Source organism: Peromyscus eremicus, chromosome 5 (assembly GCF_949786415.1).
Source record: "Peromyscus eremicus chromosome 5, PerEre_H2_v1, whole genome shotgun sequence".
Taxonomy (NCBI): domain Eukaryota; kingdom Metazoa; phylum Chordata; class Mammalia; order Rodentia; family Cricetidae; genus Peromyscus; species Peromyscus eremicus.
Window position 1 is genome coordinate 55,226,799 of NC_081420.1, and position 20,521 is coordinate 55,247,319.

The 20,521-nt window shown below is 38.3% G+C and overlaps 1 protein-coding gene across 1 annotated transcript; it reads right to left on the reverse strand.

Moving 5' to 3' along the window:
* Nucleotides 1-220: 220 nt before the first annotated feature.
* Nucleotides 221-19,853, reverse strand: LOC131910499 (aldo-keto reductase family 1 member C15). Its single transcript, XM_059262417.1, has 9 exons — nt 19,767-19,853; nt 14,867-15,034; nt 13,269-13,385; nt 12,440-12,517; nt 11,301-11,423; nt 9,497-9,606; nt 6,949-7,114; nt 3,510-3,592; nt 221-1,080 (listed from the first exon to the last, which is right to left on the reverse strand). Exons 1-9 carry the CDS (start codon nt 19,851-19,853, stop codon nt 1,038-1,040), a joined length of 975 nt encoding a protein of 324 aa, XP_059118400.1. The 3' UTR covers nt 221-1,037.
* Between the last annotated feature and the right edge of the window lie 668 nt (nt 19,854-20,521).

Consider the following 20,521-nt stretch of genomic DNA (forward strand, 5'->3'; position numbering starts at 1 on the left):
AATGAGCACAATGCATACAAAATTCTCAAAGAACTGATTTTTTTAAAAAAAATAAAGAACAAAATAAATAAGTAAATAGAAAAAGATAAAGAAAACACAAAAAGAAGTAAAATAAAAATAAATAAAACCTCAAAAAGTAAAATTTAAAAAGATGTAAGAGACCAGGCAGATTTATTTTCCAATAAATGTTTATTGATTTCTTTTTTTTTTAACTGTTAGTTTTACTTTTTAATATGCATATGTTGGGGAAGGCAAGTAGGTGCACATGAATACATGTGCCCAAAGAGGACAAAAAAGAGGGACTCAGACATCCTGGAGCTGGAGTTACAGGCAATTGTGAGGTGCCAACATGGGTGCTGGGAACCAAGAGCAGTGCACACTCTTCCCCTCTGAGCCCTCCCCAGCATACCCCCCACCCCATTTCTCATTGAATGCTTCTGGTTTTACTTTGTTGAAAGCCTACTTCTTTCAGTAGACTTTCATACTCAAAACATTTATATGTAAACTTAGCCTAATTTTTCCCTAATTTATTATAAAACAATGCTTCAGGAAAAAATATATTCAAAAAAGTTTTACTAGAAAGAAAAAAGAGTGCATGCCACTGCCAACAAGTAAAATTACCCAAATCTGCTTTAATAACTAGGAAACTAAATAAGTTAATAAGACCCATTTCTTTACAATCAGAAAAGTGCTCCAAAATTCTTGAATAATGTTCAATAACTTGAACGAAATACATTTTAAAATTATATGATCCATGTGTTGAAAATGATTTTAATTTTGTAAATAAAAATGTAGACATGAGATTGTACAAAAATCAAGGAAGCTACATCAAATATTTCCTTTTACTTTATAAATTCTCCAACTTGTGTGTTATTTTTAATCCTCAGGACAAACAAATATCCTCTCTTATGATTCATAGTTTTGTCACAGTAGACAAGCACCTGGAGGCAGGAATACTGCTTTTCCACCACTCCACCAAATACAGATACACATTATCTGGAGGGAGGAAAGTCTCTGTCATGTTTAACAGCTCATGCTCAATATTCTTCCGAATATGGATAGTAAGGGTGATCCACCGCACTGAAAGAGAAGAAGAAACACTTGTTTGCTCACAAGTCACACTTCCGATAGACAAAATGAGGAGAGTCATCATTTGAGGACCCAGACAAATTTCAGTGGACCCTGCCTTGCTAAATGCAATGGAACACATCGGCAACTAAAGTTGTGGATCAACTGGTTTCATTATTTTCTTCTTAAAATCTTATTGTTATTATGTGTGTGTGCCAAAACATACATGTGGAGGTCAAAGAATGGCTCTGCAGAGTCAGTTCTCTCCTTCCACCTTCTGGGGATTGAACTCAAGTTGCTGAGCTTGCATAATAAGCTTCTGTATCTACTGAGCCCCATTTCATGATTTCCTATATTTCAAGTTAGTAAGACCATGTAACTAAAGAAATTGGCATGTGATGGGAAAACAAAAGTTGAGGAATAGATAAATGTTTGGGAACAATAGATGTAGCTTGGAAAAGAATTGGCTCAGGGCAAATGTCAATGGACACAGAAAGAAGGAAGCTGAAAGAGAATTATGTTTTCCCTAGGACTTATTCATATCTTCTTTGAGAGTCCATCTTCCACAAAGATTATTTGAAGTACATGTTTCCCTGCTTTAGTACAAAGTTAGAATAGGCTTGATGCATTAATGTATATCCATTATTATTGAATTCTCTTTTATTTCTTTTGATTTTAATACACATTAATGAGAAAGCATTTTCATGGGTCTCTTAGATGAGATAATCTGCCTCTGTGTCAAATGGGCAGGTGAACCCTAATGACATTTATTTTGGCTGAAGGTCACCGGGCATTTTTTAACATCAGTTCACAGTGACACAACTTTGATCTTTTTTTGGAAACAAGGTCCATCTGTGTTTAATTTGAACTCACTGTGCAATAGAGGATGACCTTAAACTTCTGATCCTCCTGTTTCCATCTCCCAGGGGTTGAGAATAATGCTATAGGCTATCATGCCCGTTTTTATGTGGTGCTTGGGAAACACTGTACCAACTATACTGTAGCCCCAGCTTGGCCAGTTTTGAAATGAAGTTGATCCTGAGTCTCACTACATGTCATGAACTTAAAAAGAAATGTCTCTCTTCTAAGGTCTATAGGGACGCATTTGTTGCAAACGTATTCTGAAAATCAGGTACATCTTCTGTAATGACACTATATTGGAAAACTATCATGTGTTGTTTAAGCTCACTGAAAAACTGGCTCTGGAAGCTGAGTAGTCACTTCCCTCATTTAAGACCCAAAGTATTTTTGTCTCAACATAACCTCCAAGACCCCTTGTCTAGGGTTGGGATGTACCCACCCCCAAAAAATCTCTGAGAGGGAAAGAAGAAAGCAGTAAAACAACCCAAGTGTGAAAATATGCTTTTGAGAACAGGGAGAGGTTTCCATAATATGAAAGTGCCTCCTGTGGGACAAAGAAGCCAGACGTTCAGCCGTGGGAACTGCCTCATCTTCCTCTGTGACCTACATATAACAGACTTTCATATACTGTCCTTCTGTGAACTTTGTTCCCAGAGCACTTTGTTTACTCCCATGAGGAGAATGTCTCTACCTGCCAAAAAATGTCAAGGGTAAGATATGGCCCCTCCCTTACTCAGCTGTGCAACTTAGTATGCTCAAGGACAGTATTCAAACAACCCCATGCAGCCAAGACATCTTTTGCCTCCTGAGCACAGCTAGTGATAAATAGTCTGAATGTTTTCCATTGTTTCTCTCTCCCTCCTTTGAACTCTGAGCTATCCAGGATAGAGAAAGCTTCACAGAATGCCAGTGAAGGCCCTCTTGAGCAGCAGAGCCTAGAGTCCCCCGGTTCTGTTGAATCTTGAATTGGACTTAATTCCTCCTGACTGGTGGACTTCCATATTCCCAGGTTTCTGCTGGTTGTTATAAGCACCCATTTTGATAATGTTATCTCTGTCTTCTGCTATTTGTTCTAGTTGGAATCCTCACCCTAGGGGTCATTCTTTTCTGCTCAAGATTAAGAAGTAAAGCTGACTGCCTCAACTTCCCCAGCTGGTTTTTGCTTGATGTTTGTAAGCATCCAATTTAACAATGTTACTTTTCTGCTGTTATGTGTCCTTTTACCTAGAAGCCTCACCTGAGTAGACCCTGTGCTCTGCTCAGGACCTGAGAACTCAGCCTGAGAACTCAGCCTGGTTGTTTTAAAGGTGCTCTCTCAATCAATTTCTGGATATTTTGAGTGCACAATTTAATCGTGTTTGCAATCTATCTTTCTATCTATTGCTACTTATTTTACTTTGACTTGATATATATATATATATATATATATATATATATATATATATATATAAACTCACTGACTCAAAAGCAAAAGTTTAGCTACATTGGTCATTCCCTGGATCCTACAGAACATCTTCATGGCTCATCTGCATGTTACAGAAAGCAAACAACCTATAAAGCAGTCTAGAGGAGGTACTTACAATGACATTTTAGCATATCGAAAATTTTTATTGAGGCCATCAATCATTTTCATGTCCTCTGGGGTCAATTCAAAGTCAAACACCTAGAAAGGAAGACAGTCACAAAATAAAATAAAATAAAATAAAATAAAATAAAATAAAATAAAATAAAATAATAAACAAGCCATTGAAGTGGCCTTCCACCTGGGAATATATGGGGGATAGCAACAAGGGTCTCAGAACATTTGGGTGAGCATTGCAGCCCCCTCCTTTCCCATTCCTTTCCCACTTTGATCCATATCACAAAAGAAAGACTCATCAATCCCTAATCTTAAGTAAGACAGGAAAAAAAGAACTCCCAATTTAATTTTCAAATCTAGATGAAATACTAGATTTAGCCTCACCAAAATTAGCTGAACTTTTCTTCCTTTGCCATCATGTGGTTTGATCCAGCTTTGACTAGAACCCACCCAATCCTAGAACATAGTCTAACTCCTCTCCAAGACTTGATGGAGTTGAAGAAAAATCATCCCCTGATCAATTGTTAACCATACACTTGGTCATCGCATGTTCTCAAACATTATCTATGTCAATTCTTTTTTATCAAAAGAACCTTTCTGATTGATCACTGAGAAAATGGATCCTATATTAAGTGATTTCTCCTGTCTGCATCAGTCTCTCTTACTCAAAACCATCTTTTTTGTATTTGATAATATGGAGTTCCCAATGGAAAGTGCTTTAATAGAAAAGCACAGAGAGCTTTGGTAAAATATGCTGTCCATTACCTCATCAGGAAAAAAGGTCATCAAAAATTCAAGATTGTAGTATGCAGACAGAGCTTAGTAGGTAAGATCATTTGCTGTATGAGCATTGGGACCTGAGTTCAAATCTTGGCCCCCATACAAAAAAGCAAGTCATAACTGTGCCTATAACCTCAGTACTATAGAGTGGAAGAGACAGCAGAACTGTTGGGGTTTGCAGGCTGTCAGCCTATTCTCCATATTCAATGAGAGCCTGTCTCAAGACAATAAGGCAGGGAGTAAAGAGAAGAGTACATAGTACAGGACATACACAACATATACACCATATACACACACATTAAAAAAAACCTCAGGGTCCCATCTATCTGTCTACTTACCTACTACATATCATAGATGATTTTGTTAATTTGAGACAGACTCTCATGTAGCCCGAACTGACCTCAAGCTTGCTATACAGTCAAGAATGCCTTAAGCTTTCTGATTTTTTCCCTTTTGTTTGTTTGTTTGTTTTTTGTTTTTTCTTAAATATTTATTTATTGTTTTACATAGAACTTTCTGATATTTATATATAATTTACATATATATATTTATATGAAAATTAAATATATCTATCTAATCATTTGTCTATTAAAGATATCTGTGATGGTTAATATTAACTGTCAACTCGACAGAATCTAGAATCATCAGTGAGATGGATCATAGAGTGTGCCTGTGCAGGGTTATATTGATTATGTTAATTGACATGAGAAAACCCATATTAATTGTGGGTAGGATCATTCCCTGAGTAGGAAATCTTGGACTGCACAAAGAGAAGAAGAGCTGAGCATGCATTCAAGCATTCAACCCTCTACTTTTTGACTATAGCTACAATGTAACCAGTAACTAGCTCCCTCAGGCTTCTGCCACTATAATTGTTATGATCAGCATGCAGGAGTCCTTGGCCGGTTGGGTCAAGGTGCCCTGGTGGGTGAGGGAGACATGCCATGCAGACACAGTAGCAGTGGAAAGTTACTCACACTCCAGGCACAGCATCCCCATGGAAGTTTATTTTGAGGGGAGGGGAGAGGGAATGGAGGGAAAGAGAAAGCAGAGAGAGAGAGAGAGAGAACACTTCCTGGGAATAGAAAGGAGAGAGGGAGTGAAGAGGAGGAATTTTCCTTCTAAAGGGGACTTTATGTCAGGACACAGGGAAGGTCCCCAAGGGGCGGGCCAGCATACCAACAATAATTTCCCTGTGATGGTGACTGTACCCTTGAAGTACGATTCAGAATAAACTCTTTCTTCCTAGAGTTGTTTTTGTCAGGATATTATATCACAACAATAGGAAAAGAAACCAAGACACTGTCTGTGCCTCTATCCATCAGGAGTCCATCTTAAAAATATACTCTTTAAGAAATATACTCTTTAAGGCCGGGCGGTGGTGGCGCACGCCTTTAATCCCAGCACTCGGGAGGCAGAGCCAGGTGGATCTCTGTGAGTTCGAGGCCAGCCTGGGCTACCAAGTGAGAGCCAGGCGGATCTCTGTGAGTTCGAGGCCAGCCTGGGCTACCAAGTGAGTCCTAGGAAAAGGCGCAAAGCTACACAGAGAAACCCTGTCTCGAAAAACAAAACAAAACAAAAAAAAATACGGCTGCCATGGAGCCATCTGTTAACACGTTGTTGTATTTTAAAATAAAATTATTGTCAATAAAATGTAGAATCATGTATCAAATTCATTCATAAGAATAAATTTAACCAACAGCTCCAATATTTTTAATAAAATGTTGCTAATGTTACCTTTTATAAATATATTCCTGATAAAATTTTTAGCTGTCATCTTAAAACTACTCAAATATTTGAGTCTATGGGGTACATTTCTCATTGAAACCAGCAGCAGGTAATGGTGCTTTCTGACACCTTGTTCTACCCTGAGATCCACATAGCAGAAGGAGAGGAACAACTCCTATAAGTTATCCTCTGGCCACCTACTGTGTGCTGGTGAGTGTGCCCTCAAACACAAATACACACAGAAACTAAATTAAAGGGTAATTTTTTTTAACCTTATGAGATTCTAGACAAAACAAATGAAAACCCACTGATTGATATGAGAAACTAGCTAGTGTCTATATGAGAAAGCATTTAAGGACTAACTTTAATCATTGATTTCTTTATATGGTCAGTCTATAAATTCATCTAGCTCCTTTTCTGCCAAGAGAAACACCAATAATAAAAGGAGAAATGGCCATATATAATATCCCATACTTCAGAAAGTAAACCAGCATATAACTAAATAATTGTAAGTTAATGAAAAACTCACACAGAGCCATGCCTGGTACTATGGAAGTTAAAAAAAAAATGTATTGGAATATTCCAACAAGCAGTCCTACTTGGATTTAATCTTAATTCAAATTGTTATCCTTAATACAAATAGGGATTTGTAAAGCAAAGAATGTAAAATAAAGTTCTCTGGCATCTGAAAGGACTCCAACAACCAACTGAAGTAATAGAGCCAAAATACATCTTGTTAAAGAACTCGTAAAAGACAAAGTCTAGTGTGGAGGAAACCCAGCCTTTTTACCCAGTGCTTTATCTGCTGCCCTTTCAAGCTGCTGTCTGCAGCACACAGGGGCAATGTCTGGGAGTGAATAAATAGCAAGTTCTCGCCTTTCAGGGAATTGCCCCCCAGGTCTCATTCTGGAGTAGTGCTACTAGGCGATTACCTGGAAGTTCTCTTTGATTCTCTTCTCGTTGAAGCTCTTTGCCAAAACCACCACACCCCTCTGTAGCTGGTAGCGCAGGGCAACCTGGCCTGGAGATCGGTTGTGTTTCCGGGCGATGGTCTTTAAGACAGGTTCCTCCAGGAGGTATGGGCTATCACTGTTGACCCTGGGAAAAAAAATAGACAAAACATACTCACACAGAGATGACAAATCTGGAATATGTTGCCACCTCACCCATATTCCCAGACCATTAAAAGAAGTAAGTACAATACAGTATAGTTAAAGCAGAATTTTGTGAGTAATGATGGAGATTTACTTTTTATTGTAGCAATTGTAAGCAACTAAGTTGCCCATTGAGAGATAAGAAGATAAACATTGTAGGACATGTGTCCATGCAATGGAATATTTCAGAAATACAAATATTCCCTTTTATCCTCAGGGGGTCTATGTGCATTATACATACATATATATGAAATGATACCTTTTCCGACTTCAGTAAGTGAATCTTATGTTTGGTGGTATAACAAAGCTAGCAAGAACTTCCTTTTCCTTCTTGACAATTTCAGGGATAGAAGATTCATTCTTACCATGGATCTTAGAAACCTCAGTATATAAATTTTCTCTTTTATTAAGCTGAGAACTTTCCCATTTTCATATGAAGTGTTTCTCTTTGCCCTATCCAAATTGCAAACATCACTATTCTCATGCTTTTGAGCCTTTATTAAGTGAGATAAGGGTGACTTGAATGCAAGTCCTGCCATGCTATGATGGTTGTCCTGATAAACCAGACAACTAACAAGTGAGTAGCATAATGGAGTAGATTTGGTGAGAATACATTGAAAAAGGATATTTCTTATCCTTGGTAGCATGTGATTTCATCAAGTTACTTAGAATAATATGCAATTTAAAATTAAGAATTTCTTATTTCTCAAATTTTTCCTTTGATAATTTCAAGCTTCCATTAATTGATAACTAAAAGTATGGGAAGCAAAGGAGAGAGAGAGAGAGAGAGAGAGAGAGAGAGAGAGAGAGAGAGAGAGAGAGAGAGAGAGAGAGAGAGAGAAAGGGAGGGAGGGAGGGAGGGAGGGAGGGAGGAAGGAAGGAAGGAAGGAAGGAAGGAAGGAAGGAAGGAAGGAAGGGAGTCAGGGAAAATGCTATAAAATTAATGAACTACAGGTAATTGTGATCACATTGGCCACCAAAGCATAGATATGTGAATTCCAGATAGGAATGGGAGCATAAGTCTGTAATTGTAGCACTTGGAAGATTGAAGCAAGAGGTCCTGATCCATGAGTTTGAACACAACATAGCATGATCCTATTTCAATCTATGCCCCTCACCCAAAGCACAAGATTGCTATAGAATAGGCAAAACTTCTCTAGAGCAAAAGAACAGTATAGAAACTGTCTAAAAAGTGATGAAAAACTGTCTCAGAAGGAATAAGAACTTCAAAAGACATATAAAAAGTTATTTATTGTGAATATTTATTAACTTCTGTTTTATTTTGTTTTACTTTAGAAAATCGAGTTTCCACATTAAACATTACACTCTATTAAAAGCACAGGACAAGAGACAATGTCTTTGACAGCCATCAAAATGTCTTCTTTCTTATGCTTCACCTTAGTTATGGTTTCTATTGCTATGATAAAGCATCATGACCAAAAGAAACCTGGGGAGGAGAAGACTTAGCTCATCTTACACTTCCACATCACAGTCCATCATCAAAGGAATGCATAGCAGGAACTGAAGTAGAGGTCATGGAGGAATGTTACTACTGCTTTACTCAACTTGTTCTCTTATACAACTCAGGACCACAACGGTGGTGTTACCCACAGTGGACTGGGCCCTCACACATCAACTATTAATAAAGACAATGCCACAGACTTGCCAATAGGCCAATCTTATGGAGCCTTTTTTTTTTCAGTTATGATTCCCTCTTACCAGATAAGTCTAGGCTTGTGTCAAGCTGACAAAAAAAAAAAATCCACCAGCACAGGCATATACAAACCCTTCTCTGCATCTACAAACAGAACTCAGAATTCACTGATAAATGTAAAAGCAATACTATTTTCTTAAGCCTACGGATTTTTTAACTTATCAATGTACATACAACTATATGCCCTTGACTTCAGCTACACATATCCTTTGAAAAATCTCTAATGACATATTGGATACCCTGCAAGTCAATATCACCACTTGGAAAGACAGTTGTATTTTCTCTTGGGAATTCTCTCTTTTTGATTTCTGCATAAAATTATCTGCTATTATGAGAGAAGATGGTTCTAAGCACCTCCTAAATTAAATATTAAATGTTGTAGAAATAAGAAAGTTTCTAGAAATGATATGAATGTGGGTTTTACCTTCTACCCACTTGTCAAAATGGCATGGCTAGGATATATGCAGTCTAATCTCCGGAAACTATGCCCTAAAATCCCCTTTGGAGCTCTACTTATTAGTGTTGGAAACAGACAGATAAAGCAAGAAGAAAAGATCACTTATGAGCCTGAAATTATTGACATAAGGAAATGAAGTCCAATAGTCTCATTACCAGTTTGAGTCTCTGTGGGATCCCAGGGCACTGTAGGCAACCAGAACAATGTCTTTGGACTTGCAGAACTCCAGGAGTTTGCTCTGGTTGAGATATGGGTGACATTCTACCTGTAAATTTCCAAAACAAAATGGAACCAGAACATATGAGCCAACAATGTCATGCAGGTTTTAAAACCTCAAGGCCACTTCTACATTGACTTAAGTACAATATGCTTCAAATAAGTATTTTTTCCCTGAAATACCTTTTTTTTCTGTCCTTTTGTTAGCGTTTTAAGATTAAAATCTCCCATTTCCAACTTACGGTCTCTGTCAGTTCTATAGAATGAAGCTAAAGCCCATTAGAGCAATGACTGAGTATAACCGTAGGGGAGAAGACTACAAGCTAAGCCTAAAACTGTTTGCCCTCTAGAGAAGGAAGAAGTCAAAGACTTGTGAAAGGACCAGAGAGTTCAGGGGAACAAACGAGGTGAGAATGAAAAGGGAGAGTGGACACACTGGATGGGGAAATGCCATGCCTTTTAACATTCAGGGATTCACATGACTTTGATCTTCTGTTACCAAGTCCTTTGCTCTGATCCTCAACATATAAGAAACCCAAAAGCAGCCTACCAAACTACCATGGTGATCAATGACTAATTTCCCCTATTATGTGGGGAACTTTAACAGGATAAAATGCTTAATTTCTTTCGTAAATAAGTCAAAGGAGAAAAAGAGTGAGAGTGAAAACAAAGAACAGGGAAAGGGAGGGGAGATGAAAGTAAGAATGGAAAGGGGACATGAATACAAGAGAGAGAACCTATTGGCGTAATGAAAAAATTAATAGACATACCATCCAGCTGCAATATGTAGACTTTTTTCCCTCCCTGCTTTGAACACAGCTGGGCATAGTGACAAATGCTTGGCTACTTGGGAGGCTAAGGCAGGAAGATTAAAATTTCAAGGTCAACCAGAGCATTCAGAGAGATCCTACACCAAAATAATGTGTTAAAGAATACAGGATATAACTCAGTATTAGAGCACTTGCCTACTGTGTGTGAGGACTCTGGTTCAATACCAAGTACCAAGGAAATAAAAAGACATGATCACATTTTAACACTCAAAATATTTAGTTATACCAACCATTGCTAAAAGTGTGGGTGTTTTAACAGTATTCTAGCAATGCTATTATTTTTAAACCATGCATTTTTAAAATATGGGCTAAAATTACATAATGCCTGCCTCAAAATACTTCAAAATAGTGTGTATCTAACAAATTTGTACAGGAGAGAAATTATTGCTTGAGCATGTTGATGGGTGTGGGTGAAGGAATTTGTCATCACACAATTCTTGGTGCCTTTTGTAGCTTTTGTAGCTGCAAAAGTTAAAAGTTTTTGAAAGTTATTAAAAAAAATATTTTCAATCTGAATTTAGGGACAAAACCACCACAAATTGTCGAGAGTCCAGCCAGAACAACACAGTAGCAATACAGTCTTGCTGTGCCTCACTTCAGTCCATTTGTTTGTTTGTTTGTTTGTTTGTTTTTAAGATTTTAGATGATTTTAAGTACAGCACATGCTTTGAGTGTGACTGAGCAGTGGTATTCCTTCTAAGAAGAGCAGTGATTTTAGTCAATCCAACTGCCTTTCCCCTGTCTTATTCTTCCCATTCTAGTCAACCTGAACCATCACTGATATTTCCTACCTTGGTGAAAACAGCTATATCCTAAACAGCTGCTTCAAAACAGAAATTTGCGAAGTATCAAGTAAGGAAGAAGTTTGTGAAGAACAGAAGGGAAAGGCAGCCAAGGTGAACTAAGAGCTTACCTGATTACAAGTGGGCTTGTATTTGAGCCCTGGTTTGTTCAGAATCAATTCCAGCTGTTTGTGGTTGAAATTGGACACCCCTATGGACTTGGTTAACCCTAAGTCTTTACACTTCTCCAGTGCCTGGAGAGAAAGAAAACATATGATTAATCCTTATTGTACTCTGTCCTTTGGAGTTTCTCCTTGGACTTATTTGAACACTTACACAATAATTTCATTTATTTACATAATGATTTCATTTACTTACATAACAATTTCAGTTATAATTTCAAAACAGTGCTGTCACTTGAATACAGCCTTGCCTAATGCACTTACCTGCATGAATACATATTTGTCTGCTTATTAAATTACATGCACCTTGAGAACAACAAATACACATAAGTCTCCCGTTATCTTCTCCACCCTTTTTAGTGGCATCTGTTTTGATGCCAGGCACACAATGGTTCTTTAATAAATGGCCTTATAGTCAAAGACAAAGAATTCTCAGATCTTGTGCTGGTTAAAAATGCATTGTTACATTTTTTCCTATAATGTTGAAAAACTATATATGAGATAGAATATATGATGTCAGACTTCATTCTCAGTTATATCTTGCCCTGGGCTAAGACAGGTTACACTTCTTAAAGGTGTGTTTATCTGTCCTGGAATAGTGTTGTAATCCTTTTGAGTTTCTTTCTGCTGATCCCCTTTATAAGGCTTATATCGTTGACTGGATCTATGAGACAAAGAAATATCTACCCCAAATCACAGTTGAAATTAAAAATTAACGTTCATCCCTCTCAATTCATACCCAATAGATGAGATTACAGAAATACAGAGAAGGGTTTGTTGATGTTGCTGTTTATTCTTCTCTCTTATATTATATCCCAACCATAGTTCCCCCACCCTCTACTCCTCCCAGTTCCTCCTCCCCACCTCCCCTCTCCCCCAGATCCACTCCTCCTCTGTTTCCCTATAAAAATGAGCAGGCCTCCCAGGGATATCAACTGAACTCGGCATAATAAGTTACAATAAGACTAGGCATTATGATATATCTTAGGCTTGTCAATTAAGGAAACAAAACCCATCTCTTCTAATTCTTTATTAATTGGTTCATATCTTGCCACACAGTGCCTTGTGGTATCTGCAGCAGTACATACCTCCCATGTATCACGAATGTCCACTATTTCTAAAATAATTTTTCCATTGGCATCCTTTGGCAGAAGTTCCTCCCCAGGCTAGAATGCAGAGAGAAGAGAAATTAACAAATATTTTTCTCTAATAGTCAATTTCTAGTGCCTAATGAGCTTACTCATTCAACATTCAAGAGATTGTGTTAATCACTCGTGTGTGTGAGTGTGTGTGTGCACATGTGTGCACACCTTTCTTCTTGATTGCCTCCACTTTTCTCCCCCCTGGACTCCCCATAAATCCCTAGATTTCACCAATTATGAATTTCCATTGGAATTTATTTCTTATCCAATGACAGAATGGTGTTAAAGACAGGACTTTAGTTATTAATCATGAGCTTTTGCTCCACTTTATGATGCCTCAATTCTGAGTTAATGTGTCTATCAAATGTAATCCACAAACATGCACCATAATAAGAAAATGAAACCACAAGACCCAAAGGAGCCCAAGCCCAAATGTCCCTTACCCAAATTCAAATCCCTGTGTCCTAGTGTGAGACATATACATAGGTGAGAATGTGCCCTAAGGAGGCAGAGACTCCAGGGGGAGTCTCCACAATCTGGGGCACTCTGATTGATAAAAGGCAGTGAAGTCCTTGAATTTCAACCCTCATGAAGAATGGGGGATGAGCATTTTAAGAAGTCTTGACCATAGGGTCGCTCAGCTGTCATGGAGAGTCATAATCATTTAGCCATTGTGTTCTTCTCAGATAGATGTATCTCTCTCAGCAAAAGTCCAGAAAAATTTCATTGTCTTGATATAATATAACAGTCTAGGGCATAAAAATTCAAAACTGACCTTCATAGCAACTGGAAAATGAACAATGCAGAGATCTACATAATCCAGCCCAAGTTTCTTCAGTGATCTCTCCAAGCACTGACGAACCAACTCTGGTCTAAGGAAGGTATTCCAAATCTACAGTTTCCAAACAAAATTACACATTGCGGTGAAAGGATTAAGACCTGCTATGATGGTCTCAACTAAACTAAGAACATCTGGGGCTAAGGTTTTATATTTTTTTATTAAATTTTTTTCATGTATTTTGATCATGAATTTCCCCTCACGCAACTTTTCCCAGATCCTCCCCAATAATGCTCCCCAAATGTATGCTGCTCCTTATAGATCACATCCTCAATAGAACACTGAGATTTATTTTAATGATGACAATGTGAGGGAAATGGCAGAATTTAGAAAACAAACAATTTAAGTGTTTCAAGAATTAGATGTTGGGCCGGGCGGTGGTGGCGCACGCCTTTAATCCCAGCACTCGGGAGGCAGAGCCAGGCGGATCTCTGTGAGTTCAAGGCCAGCCTGGGCTACCAAGTGAGTCCCAGGAAAGGCGCAAAGCTACACAGAGAAACCCTGTCTCGAAAAAAAAAAAAAAAAAAGAATTAGATGTTGTAGTCTCAAAGAGCCAAAAAATTATGGACTGGGAGTAGGGACAAATAGAGAGAAGCAGCAAAGATATAGCAAAACATTAAATCAGGGGACTGAAAAACATCTACTAGAAACTAACTGTGAAAGCCCCATTGAGATAGCCAGATGGAATTTCCCACTTAAAAGTCCATTCTGGGCAGAGTGAAGAATACCCTTGGGTGAGACTTCCAAGTAACCGAACAAATAGCAGTAGATAGAGTTGACAAAAGATTGACTGTTCTTAGTAAATCCAGAACCAATTCTAAGAGATCTAGTGTAACAAGCTGTCACCAGTGTAAACATAATTCGGAGATGTGTATAGAGACCTCTACTCAGGTCACATCACACTGGAAGCCTGCCTTTCCACCTGAGAAAACATTGCAAATTTCAGTACATTCAGTGCTGATTAGAGAAAAGGATTTTCCCTTTTGTGAACATTTTCAACCTCACTTGGTAATCTACTGAAGAAATAGTTACTCAGGGCCCAGAGAGGTCAGATTATCTAACAAAACTGTTTCCTTATTTTATATCCAGGCAATGTCTGATATTCAGAGACACTGAGTAGCTGTTTCCCACATTTAGTATACTTTGGAGCAAAGCAAGCCTTTTCTTTTTGAATTTTTTTAATAAGTGTGTGTGTGTGTGTGTGTGTGTGTGTGTGTGTGTGCGCGCGTGCGCGCGCTGCGCGCGCGCGAGCACCCACCAATGCATGTGCAAAGGTACCACATATATAGAGGTAAGATATCAGGAATCATTTCTCTTCTCCCATGTACATCAAGGGATAAAATGTTGCCAGGCATGGCAGCCTGTATCTTTTTCCACTGAGTCATCTTATTGGCCCTGTTCTCTATGTTTCTATAATGTGTCTTTGCAATAAAGACATGATTCAAACTGAGATCAAAGGGGTGGTGGTGTCTCCCTTCCCAGTAATGTATCTGAATCGACAGTGGTTTGTAGCCATTCTGGTCACAAGTGCTCACCTTGGTGGTATAGAATAACTCCTCCCTCTTCACAGTTCCATCAGCCATCTTGTCCCGGAGGGCCTGTCCAACTTCTTCCTCATTTTGATAGAAGTATGCAGCATCTATGTGACGGAAACCTACATCAATGGCTACTTTGGTGGCCTCAGTAGCCTTGCTTTTTGGAATCTATGAAACAAGAGTAGGAAAAGTTGGAGATCTGACCAACTCAGAAAAAAAGGCCATTTATTTCTTCCTAGTATTTTATCCAAGGTGCTGCCAGTCCTATGGTTGATCTTGTTTGATGATACAAACCTTGATAATAGATTTACAACCTATCTGGAGATACAAACTACAAAAAGACTAACTTCTAAATCTGACTAATGAATTAGTGATGTAGGATTCCTATGAAGCATGGAAATGCAAGTTTCATTCAATACAGATCAGTTGTAAGGAACTAGCTATCAGGAAAGCTGCATACTGGGAGAAAAATTCTAAGGTACTCAGTAGACAGGACAGGTGTACATACACATAGGTACGTGTGGGCTGACAACTGAAAATTAACTATTACCCATCATTCTCAATTTCCACTCAAATAGGCTCTTCAGTTCACTCAAGATTCTTTTATTCTCTTCATTTTCCGGGTCCTTGCTTTCAGCATTCACACAGTAAGCATTTGCTGAGTGACTTCTTTTTGCCTAACACTATGTTAGGCTTTGAGCACTAGAGATTATTCATAAACAAAAGGTCTGGCTCTTCTTTTTTTTTTAATTTTTTTTTAAATTACACTCATGATATTCATTAATTGCACTTATGAATATCAATAATATGCACTCATATTAATCACATTTGTGGTTTTCATAGGTTACATTCGCAGGATTCATTCAATTATATATATATATATATTTTAATTTTAAATGCCGAATGTCATTTATTGAAGGAGGGAGGAGGTCTTAAATACAGGCTTACAGCACAATGGGAGAACCCTGGAGGGCAGAAGTTCGCTACTGATGTTTTACAATCTTGCATCTAAGGTGTTAATGCCCATTATTCAGGATACACAGGCAAGGAACTTCCCTTAAGCATTCAGGAGAGTGGAACCTGGCAGGGAATTAGCATAGGGAGGATATCAAGGTCAAGGTCCGCAAGCAAGGCAACAGTTACCCAAACGGGGGCCAGGGACCTACAGGTCCCTCTTTTATTAAAAAACGAGCTTCTGACTTGGGTTGCATGGGACGTCAGCAGGTCACCTTACCTGTCATGGAGACGCCTGCCCAGGCCACACAGGTGCTCTGTCTTAGGTTGGTGAGTGCCCCCCAGGCATTACCCATCTCTGAATACTCATTATCATACAGGCTCAATCATGTGTGAGCTGCAGAGTTAACTGCTGCCAAAGATCTCAAAGTGGCACTGGGCTTGCAATCTGTGTGTTCGACACAGAAAAGACCAACAGAGGCCCTATCTCACCCATAGCCAGTAGGCTAAAGGCAACTGCTGGCTCTTCTTCTTTCGTGAGGTTTCTGAGAAGAAGTGGGGGAGACAGTCATTACACAAGAAAGTATGAAAAGTGGATGGGGTAACCCACACCTATAATTCTAGCACTTGGGAGATGGAGAGGCAGGAAGATTAGAAGGTCAAGGCCATCCTTATCTACATAGTGAGTCCAAGGCCAAACTGGAATGCATGAGACCTTGTTTTAATCATCATCATCATCATCATCATCATCATCATCATCATCATGACAGCTCTCCATGTATGCTTCAAATATCTCTATTTTGTTGTGAAAGCCATACAGAAGTGGATCTTTAGCCTTTGTAGACTCCTATGATTGCCAGGATAGATTTTAATGCCAAGTAGAAACTTGATCATGAACACTGGATTGGTTAATTATCAATTAATAGCTACATAATTTACCAGGATTACTTTAATAGGTATATGCATAAATGTATATTGTACATTATGGTGGTAAATTGCCATAGGCTGCTAAAACTCATTGAGGAGCTAGCTCTGGATGCAGATTTTCCTCTCCACCAACTTCAGACACAAGCATGTTTATGTCAGTTGTCCTCCAAAACTTTCTGACCTGGGTCAGGTTGACCCTCTGGCTTTGTACCAGGGAGAGGAAAATATCAAGCAGCTAACAGTATTGAAAACATGTGTCATAAAAACAGCTAGAATATAAATCATTCCCAGCAGAGGTGATTATTGTTTATCCCATGATGTGAAATGGCTATAGGAGGAGGAGGAGGAGGAGGAGGAGGAGGAGGAGAAGGAGGAGGAGGAGGAGGAGGAGGAAGAGGAGGAGGAGGAGGAGTCCCATAGGAAGTTCATCCATGGGGAGAGAAAGCTAAATAAGGAACTCCAACTTACTGCCTCAACTTCCACAGTTAGTTCTTGTTGGATGCTGTGAGTATCCAATTTGATGATGTCAACTCTATCTGCTGACATTTGTTCAGTTACTTGGAAGTCTCACCCAAGGGGATACTTCATTCTGACCAGAATGGACTTTTAACTGGGAAATTCCATCTGGCTACTTCAATGGGCTATCACAATTAGTTTCTGTTGGGTGTTTTTCAGCCCCCTGATTTAATTTGTTGTATATCTGCTACTTCTCTCTATTTGACCCTCATAATTTATTCTTTTACTTTTATTGCATATATTTAATAAATCATTCATTCAAAACCTAAAGTACAGCCATCATAGATGATACTCCAGACCAGTAAAATGTGTATTATTTCTTTCTAGTTTAAACATTAGTTTATTTATTCTAATATTTGTCCTTACTGACAAAAATTGACCCATTAATTTTACATGCGAAAAATTTACATGAGTCTGTCCCTTGGTCTGCATCAGAATTGGGAAAATTGAAGGGGAGGATGCTAAATCCATATTAATAAACAAAAACACGGTGAAAGCATCTATATGTGGCAGATACCCAGAAAGCTGACAACTACTCGCCTGGCCAGCTACGGTTACCAGGACAAGGACCACACCTCACGAAGCTGCTGTTGGGGAACAAAGTCAGGATAATAATATTTACAAAATTTCCTCAAATTTCAATCAGTGTATAATTTCATGAATTAATCTGTTATCCTGTGTTTGTGTTGCTCCCAGGAAACGTGGCTAGACAAACAAAGTCACAAGGCACACAACTAAGCAGGCTTTTGTTTCATCAATGATCCCACAGGGAGGTCATTGGTGGAGCAAGAGCACATTCAGAATAAAAACTTCTACTAGATTATGAAGGAAGCTTCTGTTTGTTCCTTTCTATTTCTCAAAGAATGTATTACCTTTAATTTTGTAAGTGAAAGCACTATAGAATCCTTTTGTTCTGTTCCCTAAGATACAATTCCATCTTTAACAATAATAACAAATGTCAGTTAAAAGCTATAGAACACATATTGTATGCTTCATCTATTACAGAAGTTAACTGAAATAAACTGGTTCTATCCAGTACAAATATTTCATCATTCTTCCAACAACATTGAGTAAATTGATCTCTGTCATTTGGAGACACTATTTCCCAAGCCACCTCAAAGCTTCTGTTATCTGTGACTAGATTTAGACACTTCCACTGCAATGAGCTATTGGGTGGGTACATAATGTGTTTGGTAAGAAGTGTCATCCTATCCTCATTGTTTCTTTATATCTTGCAAGTCTTCAATACTAACCTATGAATGGAATGATTGTGGATTCTCATAGACATTTTTTTAAAGTTTGACTTGCATTCTAAATACTTATCTTTATGCCCATAGATTAGTGCATCTCTCAGTCTTCATCAAAGAAGCTTCTTTTTGTCATAGACAATGACTGATACCAGGACCCACAACTATTTAAGTCCAGAGAGTAGGTATCCGTGGAGTGCTCACCTATAAACGGGACTTCTATATCACACCCTTTCTTCAAGAGGCTCAAGGAACATCATGGAAGATAAGGAAGAAAGACTGTAAGAACTAGAAATCATGGAAAACTACTGTAAAGCAGTGTCTTCTGGATGTGACAGAGCTGCTTGCATTCATGAGCTGACAGCAGCTGTGGTTGTCTGCACAAAACTTGCATATTATCCAATCCAGTCATCACTGCAGCATGGACAGAGGATGGGCTGAGAATGCTTCACCCCCAGCTAAAATGCTCTTGACAGCTAATGGCTTCTGGGAAAAAGAGAATCTATTTTCTTCAGGCTTATGGCCCCAAGTAGGTTGGCCGTGTTCTAGTGGATGGCCTCATACTCAAGAGCATATAATAGTATTAATAAACTTAGTAAGTTATTTAAAAAAGAGAAAGAGAAAAAAGAAGAAATGAAGTTGGGAAAGAGATGTGAGAGTATCTGAAAGGAGTTAGATGTGTGGAATGACTGGTGGATATGATCAAAATATGGTGCATACATGCATGAAATTTTAAAAACCTGTTCAAATGGTTGAAAATCTCTAACAAACACATCTTCTTCCAAAAAAAAAAAAAAAAAAAAAAAACTCATAGCAAAGCTGCTATCCAATGTCCCTACTGTTAGCCATTATCTCCCATATCCATAGCAATTTCTAACCAAGAGTAGAATGCAGGAGAAGCCTGAGCTTGAGATGATCAGAATTTAAAAATTAGTAAGAACACTTACACCAAGGATTGATTACATTCATATATGTAAGCACTTAAAATATATAGTAAACACTGAGATTTGTCAGGAAATGTTAATAACAATAATGACAGATAATCTACCTACAAAATCATTAGCCTCTAGAGCTAACATCTTGGCATCTCACCAAGTACCACTAAGGATATTCAAGCATGAACAGAAGTAATTGTTCTAGTAGACAGTGAAAGGGGAGCCCAAATGAATGATCCACTAGGAGCAGGTCTCCTGCATTCTGAAAGTAATTCCAGGATAACTGTTACCTAACCCTTTCATTCCAAGAGGTATACTTACTTCTTCCGAAGCAAACGTGCCAAATCCAAGCACTGGCATCAAGTTTCCATCATTCAGCTGCACTGAACGACTATGCTTGAGATCCATGATATCAACAGCCCAAGTCTGACTCTTGCCTTTCCTTCCTTACTAACCTGCTCTGAATAAAAGGCAAAGCTCCAGCACTCTTTATTTATGTCAAGGTAGGCGGAGCCTAGATTACAAACTCTGAAAAGCTGGAGTGAGTCCACTGGATTTCTGGTAATACTTTCAAGTCTCTATAGGATTATCTTACAGGAAACACACAGAGAAAGTTTATATATTAGAAGACATTAGATTTTCAGCTCCTAAGCTGAAAAGCTACCTGTGACAATCTGCCCCCTGATAATTACACCAGACTTACTTTATAAGATGCAAAACTATCATTAGGGTGTTAGTTTCTAAACACAAATTCTGCTGCAGAACCTTCATTAACTTCCTCACTCTCTATTTGTTTTGTAAATCCCATCAAAAAAAAAAAATACTTTATAGAATTTCACAAATGTCTGGGTCCAAGCAAACAGAAAACAAAATTCCTTTGGAATATTCACCTTTAATTTGGTTATATAATAATCTTTCTCCCTGTGTTAAGACTTCATTCAAAATTCAGATTCTATTTAACTTCTTTAATTATTTTTATTGAAGAAAAACTAGACTAATAGTGCAGGTTACTATCGGGATTGTTGCCTTTCTTTAAATGGTGGTCTCTTTCCAGAACAGTCAGTGACCTCAGTCAC

Bases quoted from the DNA above. Each gene is read 5' to 3' on its own strand.
- LOC131910499 (XM_059262417.1), bottom strand. From the start codon at position 19,853: ATGGATCTCAAGCATAGTCGTTCAGTGCAGCTGAATGATGGAAACTTG. The intron at 7,115-9,496 runs GTAATGAGACTA...TTTTTTTCCCAG, and splicing joins TCCCACAGAGACTCAAACTG to GGTCAACAGTGATAGCCCAT. The intron at 3,593-6,948 runs GTAATCGCCTAG...CTTCCTTTCTAG, and splicing joins GAATCAAAGAGAACTTCCAG to GTGTTTGACTTTGAATTGAC.